Source organism: Condylura cristata, unplaced genomic scaffold, assembly GCF_000260355.1.
Source record: "Condylura cristata isolate star-nosed mole 26May11 unplaced genomic scaffold, ConCri1.0 scaffold00009, whole genome shotgun sequence".
Classification (NCBI taxonomy): Eukaryota; Metazoa; Chordata; class Mammalia; order Eulipotyphla; family Talpidae; genus Condylura; species Condylura cristata.
In genome coordinates this window covers 20341097-20352792 of record NW_004567110.1, presented here as the reverse complement: position 1 = coordinate 20352792, position 11696 = coordinate 20341097, and the positions used below count along the sequence as shown (strand labels likewise).

Here is an 11696-nt window from a genome sequence, read left to right as displayed (position 1 = left end):
GCAAGAATCTCCTTGGAAATGAGTTCTCTGGGTTGCATGATATATATACAATAAATGTACCCATTATTTGGTTATCTTTAGTTGCTCATCATAGTTGTTTTAATTTATATATCCAGCAGACTTATGTGGAGTGTCAGCTTCCCTACCTCCTTTGTCAGTTAATATAGTCACTTCTTAAACATACCTTAAACTGAATGTGTAAAGGATTCTGATTATTTTTGAAACTGTGTTATATGGATTACTGGAGAAACTGAAGACTATCTGTTATCTACCTATCAATCAACAAACGTGTTCTTCATTTTCACCCTTGTCATTCTTGGTCAAAAAAATCTTACTTCTTTTGAAGCTCTTATCACTAACTAAAATACTGTTCCTTGTTAGTGTTCTGTGTTTTTCTCAGGTAGAAGGTAAGCTACATGAAGGCAGAAACCCTATCTTTCAGTTGATAATTTTCACCTCAGTATCAACCCCACTTTTCTGAAAATACTCAATATATCCTTATTCAGAAAAGGTGCTTTTTAAAAGAATTTCTTTAATATTTTTCCTTTCTCACTTAATTCCATTTTTACTGACTCCTGTTGATAAAGATGGAAGAAGCTGCTATCTACTCAGCCTTATCAGTTCTATAAGTAACCACAGAGGTTTATTTTATAGGAGGATAAAACATTTATTCAGTGGAAACACTAATCTTTACTTTCATCATGCTGAAGTGTGTAGTTACAAACAATTTCCAATAAAACACTATATATAATAAGCAAAAAATAAGTTAATACATTGTAAACTTACATACAGTTTCATCAGTTAACAAGTTTAAGAACAAACAAGTCATTTAAGACTTTGGAGCTACATTTAGTAAAAAATTCAAACACTTCAACCTTATCAACCTCAAGTAAGACACTAAAGAGCTATTCAAGATTTCTTCGAATCAGTTACACAAATACAATTTTTATTTTTGGTTACAGTCCCTGCTATGCACAAGACCATTGGAATGCTGGAACAATTACACATTTTTAAACGGCACGAAGCAAAGCAAGGAGATAACATGCCAGCCTTACTGAAGCTGTCTTGAAAGTGCAAAGTTTGCATTTTCTCTTCCTGAACCACTAGGATAAGAGCGGGCACCTCAGACGACACGGCAGGGTCATGAGCATGCTTTCTACACCACACTGGTGGACATTTACTGGGACCAGGTCTCCATGCCTTGAAGATACCTCCGGCTTTAAACAGGGAACAGGCTTCAACTAAACATAGTGCAAATCAAACACCGAGGAGCAAAACGACAGAAGAGGGGCTACCATAGGTCAACCTGCTGCTTCTCCACCTGGCACGATGCCACACGGGACAGATTGGCACAAGGAACCAACAGCTTCTCCCTAGGTTTTCATGTGGAAGGCCGTGCGGCGGAGTGAATGCAGGGCCACCACACAGCAGCCCCGGAGCAAGGCTCCAATGTTGTAGACGGGATCTATTCCCCCTCTCTGAGTACTAAATGCCCACAGAACGGTGGGGACCACGGGGGCCGCCACCGCCAGGAGATCCACCAGGAAGCTGCTGCTCCAGTACTGCCTCCCGATGGCCCCCTGAGGCCGCAGGATGAGGCCATCCAGCCTTTCTTCTGCGGGGCCTGCAAAATCCAGCTCTCTCATGAGGTGGTTTTCATGAGCTTCTATATCCAGCTCGGTGTATGGGGTCTCCACGGGAGACAAAAGGATGGCTGAGTTTGGATTTCTTGGAGTTAAGTCAACCAGTAACGCAGAGATGGACTCTGGAAAGCTTTCTGTGGAGTCAGCCACAGATTCTTCAGGGGATGCTGAGCTTGAGGAACAAGGGTCCTGGAGCTTGAGCACGTGCTGGATGAACTCTGAGATGGCAGGGCTGTAGGGCAGCACGTCGGTCTGTACGGCTTGCTCCACCACCACACTGCTCTCCTCCTGCCCCCCTGCCCTGGAGAGGACCTCCAGGACCGGTGTTCCTGGAGCGGACTGAAGAAGCTCCACGCCTCCTGCCTCTGTGGTGGTGGCTGTTACCATCTCGTCAAACAAATCTGTGCCGTCGGCCAGGCTGTCTCCCACCAGCAGCTCACTGTCAGCTCCTTCCTCTGTGATCTGCTCTTCTAGGGACAGCCCATCCGTCATCTTGCCAAAGGGGGTGTTTAGGTTTAAACTTTTCTCTGGGGAATCACATGGAAAGTCTAGACACAGTTCATCCCTCAGGGAGCCACTGTGTGCCATCTCCATGCTTTGAAGTAGAGACTCCAACTTCTTGTTTTGAATGTTTATGTCCACAAAGTATTTCTGAATGCCTTTATCTTTATCAGCCAAGCTGTTCCTCATAGTTTCAATGACCTGTTTGAGCTGTTTGATCTCTTTCCTGGCTTCCTTGAGGGCCAACTGCGCTTCCACCCGGTGACACTCTTCTTCAATCCAGTCTTCTCTCATCCGGGCCAGCTGGGACTTTAGCTCCACAATTTCAGATTCCCTACAGTGAGAAGATAAGGATGGTGAAGGGAAATGTCAACTCTGAACCCAGCAGTAAGCAGTTCTGACACAGTGAGAAGCCTGTGCTTTGCCACTTGAAACATACAGGCTAAATCAGTTTTGAATTTCCTTCTTTTGCAGGGAGAGCCACGAATATTCTGCCTCAATTTTTAAAATAGCTGAAAAATAATAGTAACTAGAATCAGAATAAAAATTCTTACTGTTACTATTTATTTTTTGTGTGTTCAGTGTATGTCAGGTACTGTACCAAATACTTTATAAGCATTATGATCTTTCAATACTAAATATTTGAAATTTTATCTTTAGGCCACACTGGAGTTTCTTAGCCTACTTTTATCTCCAAAGCCTGCACTCCCATGTATTCACAGTTTATGGGAGGAAAGCCCTTTTTATTATTAAGTGCTTATCCAAGACAAAAGGCAGATTGATAAACTTTAGCCTTGAAAAATTATTCTGATCATAATCTAATGATTATTAAAAATATATTTTTTAAATAGTAAAATGCTACATGTTCCAAGGAAGAACTTTGTGAAAAGATTACTTGACTCACACTTTTGTAAGAGGATATAGAATGCATCTTATACTACTTAAAAAAAAAAAAAAGATTTATTTATGCATATAAGAATTGGGGTATAGGCCAGAACTGTGGGGTATGAGATGATTCACCAGAGTCAGAGCAGGACAGGCAGAGCTACTGAAATACACTGCTGTGCAGTGAGCGAGATAGGAGAGGTCTGCTGTGCCTGCCATGTGGGTCATCAACCTGGCCAGGGATCAAACTCGTGTCACAGTGTCTGGGAATAGTTGACACTTTAACTTCTGTGCTACCACGGAGGCCCCCTTATACTATTTTTTTTTTTTTTGATCCTTCACAAGATCCTATTTCAAGATCTTTAAAAAAAAAATTGTTTCCTTGCATGTAATATCTTCATAGTCAATGTACATATATGTCCTCATATTCTCAGTGAATATATGAAGACCAGGCAGTCAGGATCCTCATATATATTGAAGAGATGGAGTTAGTACTGCTCCTTTCAAGATTATGCCTTAACATTTTCTTGTTTCACTGCCTCCCTTTATCACGCCCCTTTCATGAGCACTCAAATCCTCCCTGGAACTCCCCAAATATCATAAACCAAAGACTTCCAGAAGATAAGGTCTGAGTCATGCCACTCTCACCCCAACTTCACAGTATCCTGCTCAGAGTTTACTTGTCTCTCCCAAAGTGTCCCAGGGAAAGCAGTGAGCAGAAATTAGGTCTACCTAACATGTCAAAGGTTTGTTCTCTGAGATAAGATCTCTGAAGTACAAGCTGGGTTTTTCTGACCTTAACACTTGGCCAAGAATAACGAACCTCTTCCTTCAGCCCAGAAATAGCTTGCAGGAATCACAATGCACACAGTCATTGCCTCTCACAGATAAACAGCTTACCCGTGTGTGTGACCCACTCCACTAGAGGCCTGCGATTGTTCCTGCCACTTAAAAATAGTCGTGCGCCCACCCAACTCTTCAAGTCACAGTTGCACACACCCAACACAGCAACGGTGTCTCTACCCTCAGAGGGCCCTGAGTTCCTAGAGGAGCCACATTACACAGGACTGGGAAATCGCCCCTTTAAGAGATAGATTTAAGAAATCAAAATGAATTTTTTTTTTGTCTTTTCTACTTTTCATAGTTTGGGTTTCTATTTCATCTATGGAAAAAGAAAACACCCTAAACCTCAGTGCACAAGGGACACAATTCACCTCTCATGAAGCCGGCGCTCAGATTCCTTCAGCTTGGTCTTCAGGTGCCTCACTGTAACCTCTTTTTGCTGCAGAGGAGTCAAGTACTGCTCAGGATTTGGGGGTTTGACGCCATGATTTTCACCACAGGACATGTACCTTCCGGACCGCCTGAAATAATCCAAAGAATGAAATGTACTTTTTCTATAAAAAGAAAAGTTAAGGCCTGGGTAGCAGCTCAAGGAGGAGTGGCAGCTGTGTTACTGCTTTAAATCTCAATGCTCAGGAGGGGAAAACATGCCTGCCATTCATTATTTGGTTGGCAATGGTGTGTGTGTGTGTGGTGGGGGGTGAGGACATGAAGAGGGAGGATTTTCTATGGCTTAGGAATGATCTCACAATAATGCACAATTGTCCCAGCCTGCCTGTTGTTCAGAGTAACATGCTGCCAGTTAAAGGACAATGAAGGGGCAGGCGGGAGAGAGGCAGGGGAGCGAGATGACTTAACTTTCCATACCATGAGCAACTGCCCAGAAATCCTGACTGGTAGTTGAACGCAAATGGCTCTGAAATCAGCCCCAAGTGCAGTGATTTGGAGGGAAGTTTTCTTCTTCTGAAGGGAACAAGCCTTACTCCACTCACATCACAGTGTGTTTTGTAAAAGAAGCCCCCTGTGTGCTACAAAATGTCCCCACTGGAGTCTTGCCCCCTCAGGACTGGTGGAGAGTGAGCATCCTGGCTGTAAGAGAGCCACTAATTAGCCGGGATGCCGAGGAATAAGAAGGCCCAAGGAAGAGGTTGGCAGCTTCTCGCCGGACTCCGGACACCATCCAAGTAACACGCTCACCACACCCAGTATCCAGGACAAATCGTGGCTGCCTCCCCCACTGCAGCCCTCTGGTCGGTGGCCCTTTGGAATGCAGTTCCTCCCTACCACCTTTCCCTGCAGCCAGGGGTGAATTTATTCCTTGCTTGGCTTTCATCTCTCATTTCAATTTCACTTCCTTCAAGAGAAAGCCCCTGCTCCTCCAGCTGAGTTGGCCTCCCCACCTTTTACATGCACACAGAGCAGCAGGTACTCAAGTAATACTGTTAATGTGTTCCTGCTGTTAGAAGAGTAACATGTCTGGGCGCTGAGCACAAGACTTTCTCTGCTGTCCACTGCTCTATTCCCAGCACTTCACCCTGGACCTGGCAAAACATGGTGCTCAATAAACATCTAGTTTTTGAATGAATGAATATGTGAAGGAACCTCCTTGCTTTCTGGGAAATGAGCAAGACATTCTTGCTGCCACGATGCCATTTCTCCTCCCTCTCCGTTCACTCCTTGGACTGCTGAGGCTTATTAGAATTGTGATTTAGACTCTAGAGCAGTCTTGAAGAAGTAGTTGAGTGCGGGGGGGAGTGTCTTATTGCAGAATAAGATTGGGGATCAAGCATTTTATAAGTGTGTGTGTGTGTGTTTAAGAAAAACTTACCAAGACAAAGGACCACGAATTGGGGGAGGAACAGCACTCACCTCATCACTGGACTGCAGTCGCTTCCTTTGTATGAGCCAGAGTTGCTACTACTAGGGGAAGAAGGTGCATAATTGGGATGGATGTTAACGGGACTCAGCTGGTTCCTGCACAGCATGGACAGAAGGTCCTTCTCCCGTGGGGATGGGGGGCTGTTGCCAGACTTGTATGACGAAGCTCCATTACTCCGCCCATGGGGACCTCGACTGGGAGAAACCCATAGAAAAGGTTAAAATCCTTGGAACTCCAGAAGCAATGTTCATTCACTCTGTTTTAAAACTAGTTATCACTAAAGAAATCCAATTTTGATAGAGATGGAAGGGGAAAAAGAAGTATTGGTCCAAACTGGCCTTCATAGTTGCTGGGCATTCTCTCGCCTTGTGTCACTAGTCCAGGCAGCCTCTCCCTCTGCTGTCTTTTCAGACAGCCTCTGACCATAAAGGCTTGTTTTGGATTATGTGCCACTGCCTGCTAAGGACACAAGCCATGTGACATTTCGATTGGGTTCAGGTTCTGGGAGGCTGTTTTGAAGATGTGGTTTTTGTTCCAGTGTACCTGCTTCAGCTTAAAAAGATTTGGTTTGTGATGGGGTAAGAAAATGAAGTTGAAGAAGATAGGGATTCACCATAAAGGAAGAGGACAAAATAGGACAGATAAACAGCCCACAAAAAAAGGTATCAACTCCATAATTTTAACCAGTTCGACCCTCCCTCCACCACCTTCTCTTTCCATCCGCAATGATAACGAGGCCTTTATCATTTAAGTGCTGAGATCTGGCAACACTTTTCACTCCTGTCTCCTGTCTTAACTAAGCCCTCCTGAAAGGAGGCCAGGGTGCTCTTTTTAAAATAGAGCTTGAATATCACTGTTTCCCTCAAAGTCATTCAGTGGTTCTCTGCTGCCCCCCCCCAGAATAAAGGCCAGACTTCTTAATACAGCTCACAAGGTCAACCTGACCACCCCATTCAACCCACCATCTGCCACTCCTACCCCCTCTGTGTGCCAGTACCCCCAACCACTTAGTCTCCTGATATCCATGTTCTCCATCAGCTTCAGGTGTAAACTTACATTTTCTCTACTAAAATGTTTCCCTTTGCTCCTCAGCCTAAGTGTCTGGTGCCTCCTACTTCAAGACTGAGCAGCCTTCTCCAAGAAGCCTTTCTGGATTCTTGCTCCTAGGCGAGTGGAGGCGGTGTTGATCCTTGGTGCTCTCTAGTCCTCTGTGCACAACTGTACACTTGCTTCTCTCCCTACCCCACCCCCCGCCACCGGGCATCTCTGAGGGCACCTGAGCAGCCTGTGCTTCTGCATTTCCACCACTGCCTCCTGGCACATGTGAGGTGCTCCCTAAGGGTATGCTCGATGAGGAAACTGGGCTTGGGTCCTGACACTGGTGCTTATCAGAACTGCAGGCCAATAAACCCCTTAATCTAGATGGGTATATAATAACCATTCCTGCCTGCCTTCCAGAGTTGACGTGAAAATCAAGTCAAAGAAGACCTGGCAATCACCTGTGACAGACAATTCCACTGTAAGGAACTTGTCTGGCCTGGCCTGTACATCTAGTTTCAGAGATTTGACATCCACTTAGGTAAGGAAGTATTTTGAAATTGCCAATGTTACTTACATAGGGTAACAGTTCTGTCAGGAATATTCTTGGTGACATGACAGGGAAACAAAAGAGAACAGCTTCCTTTCACATAGCAGTGTTGCTCTTTGACACTTTTAACTGCAGTTGTGTCCAGCTGACACCATGACTGCTGCGTGTGAATGTGAGCGTGCGTGAAGGGATACTTGGCTCCAAAACCACAGTTATTTAAAATCAAATATAATTTCAAGTAGCTCTCAACCCAATAAATCACATGTAAGTACAACATCTCTTAAATTAAAAAGTTTTTCCTAGTGAAAATCATCCAAATGGCCTGTCTCCTTTTTGTGAGGGGACGCTTGATATGGACCAGATGGGCTAATGGCTTTCTGACAAATAAACTTCAGCATCCTAGTGGTGGGGAGACTTGAGGACTTGCAGGAAAGAGCATGTGCTCTGGCCTGAATTTGCTTCTCCACACTTTGCTTCTAAAGCTGCCACTAACTGGCCTGATATCTTTCCTTTTCCAAGTTTTGTCTCCTAGGTTACATGAGTATTTCCCCACCACCAACTATCCTACATATTCTTTGAGCTGCCCTTCCCCAATTCTGTCTTGACATCAGAGACTTCACTTTCTTTATTAATGTTTGCTCGTTTTCGTGAGTTTCCATTTATCGAATAATCTGTTATGTAAATGTAACTGATTTTCTCAACATGACTGTGACTATGGAAAATTAAACATAAGTTAGGAGAAGCAGTAAAGAATTATTTCTAATGTTGTCTCCAGAATTCTAGTATTCTGAGGGAAGCCTGACTGAGGCCCTTCTGTGCCTTTCATCCTGGTCCCAGATGTCTTATGAACATTGTTTGACTTAAATTTGCCCATCATGCTATAAAGACGGTTCAATTATTAGCTACCTGCCTTTTACACTAAATGAAGTTACGTGAACTAACTGCTTTTCAGGAACAAAAACTGGTCCAACAAGACACAGCTGAATGGGGATTTAAATCCAAGTCTGAACTCTACAGAAATATCTCCCACTTTACACAGATAGTACCTTCAAGAGAGACTTACGTAGAAATAGTGGTTGGCCTTCATTTGTAAGTCTTTATAGTTTTGTTTTAATATTACTTGTCAAAGGTATTCTTATCTACTTCACCAGTCCCTTATTTCTCCAACCAAATGTTCATTCTTCGCCAAATGTTTAAAGTAGCATTTTCCCAAGAACAAATTATCGAGAGAATTCCTTTTTATGGGGGAATGAGCTGATGAAGAGGAATATGACAGAGCCCTTACAGCATTTGGCAAGGGTATGTAGCCCACCTTGGGGAGTCGATACCAAGGCAGGTCCTGCAGGACATAAAGATTACATGAAATGGCTGAGCCAGGTCATCACAGAGACCTACAGAGTGAGTTCCCTGTGCCAGTCAATAAAAAAAGGGAGGATAGTGGATACATTTCCAATTTGAACTTTCTACCTATTGAGTATATATACCTGACTTACAGAGAATTCTATTTAGCTATTTTATGTTTAAACCATCAATTTCTAATCACTTTTGAGAAGTTACAGATTCCAGACTAGAATATTCTAAATTACTGACTCTACCTTGGAATTGAATCATTAACACAAATTCCCTTGAAATGCTTAAAATTGCTTTCTTCTACTGACTGTATCATTTTTCTTTGGCCTCTCTGTTCTTTGATACCTGGTACATGGCTATGCACTAATTTCTTGAATGGGATAGATAAATGGTTTATTCTCAGAGCAAGTCCCATCTGATTTATACAGAGAATGTTTATATTCATGTCCTTGATCCCAGAGGTACTTTATTTCCCAAATAGATGGTGTTTGGGGATAAAGCAATTGTGTCCTTTCACTGAGGACTCCATTCTTCTGTTACGGCTTGGTCTGATTTCAGCTTTGTTTTTAACAATAAGACTGTGCACTGGCTGGGTGAAGGGGAGATGTGTCCTCAGATCCCCTTAGAACATCAGTGAACCCTTCTGCACCCCTCTCCCCCCAAAAGAAATGGAAATGCTTGACTTTTGAAAATGAAAGCTTTGAGAAAATGAAGGTTTTTTTTTTTTTTTCTCCTCACAACTCCTTTTCATAAATGCAGACAAGGATTAGCCCAAAATCTAAAGTCAAGTCCTCTGCAAGTGTTCTGTGGCTCATTGCAGCTATTTGTGTAGGTCCTGCTCAGAGCTCACCTCAAAGGTCTCCGGGATCCTGTCTGTCTAAAACATATCACATGTCCCATTACCATCTATGTCCCTGCACTGCAGGTGTTACAAAGTAACCATGATATTTTTTTCATATTATTATGTCTTACTTCCCTCAGTAGGAGGCCATCATTTTCATGGAGTTTGTCTAGTGCCCTATCTCCAGAACTTGCCTCACAGTAGATGCCTAGTAAACACTGGATGGGTGAATAAATGGAGCCACTAAAGGTGGCAGGGGGTCCTCGGCTCCAACCCTGCTCATCAAACGTCAATGTGAGCTCCCAATTTCCCCAGTCTCTCTCTCTCTGCCAATTTAAACAGCATCAGTGGTGAACATTTGTGGGTGTTGACTATGCCCCACACATTATCTAAATTAATCCTAACAATCAACCTGACAAGGTGGATATGAGTAAAACCCTACTTTATAGATGACAAACTGAGCAGAGAGGGTGTAAGCACCTTGTGCAGGCCACACAGCCTGTAGGCAGTGGAATGACATTCGCACCAAGGCAGCCTGGCTCCAGGGTCTGCATTCTTGGCTATTCTGCTCTATGGCCTCTGAAGGTGCGGGCCCTGTACGCCATTGTCCTCCCTTCACTCTTTCCCCAAGGAAAGGTTGAGACGGAAGGAAATCACTCTGCTTCCTTCTCAAAGATGAAAACTGGAAGTGCAGCTGGAGGAGCGCAAGGATGGAACTGTACCTGCTGTAGCAGATTCAGGAAGGAAGGCAGGATGGGAAATGGGAGCTTTCTAACCAGGTGAGTACACAGGTGAAGGAAGGAAGGTGAAGGGAGAGGAGGATGGGTGCACACAGCAAGGACAGGATATGAGACAGTAATGGGTAGACACAGGCCAAGTCACGTGACCCAAGCAAAACCCACCCACTATAATAATGGATAAAATAAAATGTAAACAAAGAGGAAGCCAGGTGGTTCTTGAGAAACATAAAGCACAGGTAAGTCACCGTGTAAACTATCTCAAGAACTACAGAGCAGAAGACAGTGCCTACTTGCGTGCAAAAGAGGACCGCTTGCTCCCGGGGGCAGACATATGGACCTCAGGAGCCGAAATGCTGCCCGTGCTGCTCGAGGAGCTAAAATCAGCTTCACTACCTGAAAAACAACAGGGGAGAGAGAAGTGTGAAGGAGAGAAACCTGAGAACATGAGATTGCCCTGGCCAGCCCCTGGTTTCCTGCGTTCTCCTACTCAGCACATGGCAAGATTCCAGAGCGTCCAGGCTCTGTTTTCCTCAAAGCAGATGAGACAGGAGCAAGCACAAGGACATCATTTCATAAACTGAGCTCAGAAGCACAGCAAGGCTGTGGGTCATAAAACTGCCTGCTTCCAGAACATGATCCGCCAGGACCAAGCGCAGGGAGAGAAAGCAGGGTGCTGCGACTCAGGCTGGTCCTTGGCTATAGCACTGTGCTCACCCTACTCTGAGCAGCGTGAAAACATACTGGTCAGTCCCTCAGAAGTTTTTCCAAGAAGTTATCTTTGGGCTTTTGTAATCGGCTGGCCACACTTAAGCTAGCATGTCCTGATCTGGAGATCATCAAGCAGGGAGAAGCCGCCAGGACGAAGGGCTGGACCAGGGTAACTGCTGCACGGGCTCTGTGGGATCCGTGACTTTCTCCACCTCAGCTGTACTGCCATACAGAACACAACCCTAACAAAAAGCAGGATCAAACAAGTCCAAACAGAATGAACAACAGTTCACCGTGACTGTGATGGATCATATGAATGACAGTGAAGTTTGTAATTTTCATGATGGGGGCTTGAGGGTGTTGCTCATTAGTTTACAAAGATCACAGTATGTTTTGAGTACAGACAAGAATTAGGGGTATAATTAGAACTATTCTTTGTGGTAGAATAATGAACACAACTCAGTTGTAACAAATATTTACAAGGCTCTGAGCAGTAGTAACAGGAATATTGCACAGTTTGCCTCAGGAAGGAAAGAGGTTTGGAAGAGGCCAGAGTGGACAAGTGAGAAGAAAGAAGATTTTTTTGAACAACAACAACAAAAAATCAGATAGACTTTTGGAAAATTGATCTAGGTATACAATTTTATGTGACCTCACAACTGCTACAACGCAAAATGTAACTCACCTGCTTTAGAGCTCATGACCTGGTCACATTTTT

General features: G+C 44.0%; 1 protein-coding gene across 6 annotated transcripts in view; it reads right to left on the bottom strand.

Moving 5' to 3' along the window:
- Positions 1-643: 643 nt before the first annotated feature.
- SYBU (syntabulin (syntaxin-interacting)) overlaps positions 644-11696 on the bottom strand; it is a 91369-nt gene continuing 80316 nt past the window's right edge. For all 6 annotated transcript variants that reach the window (XM_004679636.1, XM_004679637.1, XM_004679638.1 and 3 more), the window contains 4 exons: positions 10561-10663; positions 5742-5945; positions 4244-4393; positions 644-2478 (listed from right to left, as the gene is read on the bottom strand). In XM_004679636.1, the coding sequence (XP_004679693.1) occupies positions 1374-2478; positions 4244-4393; positions 5742-5945; positions 10561-10663 (1562 nt within the window). In that variant the 3' untranslated portion in view covers positions 644-1373. The remainder of the gene's footprint in view (positions 2479-4243; positions 4394-5741; positions 5946-10560; positions 10664-11696) is intronic.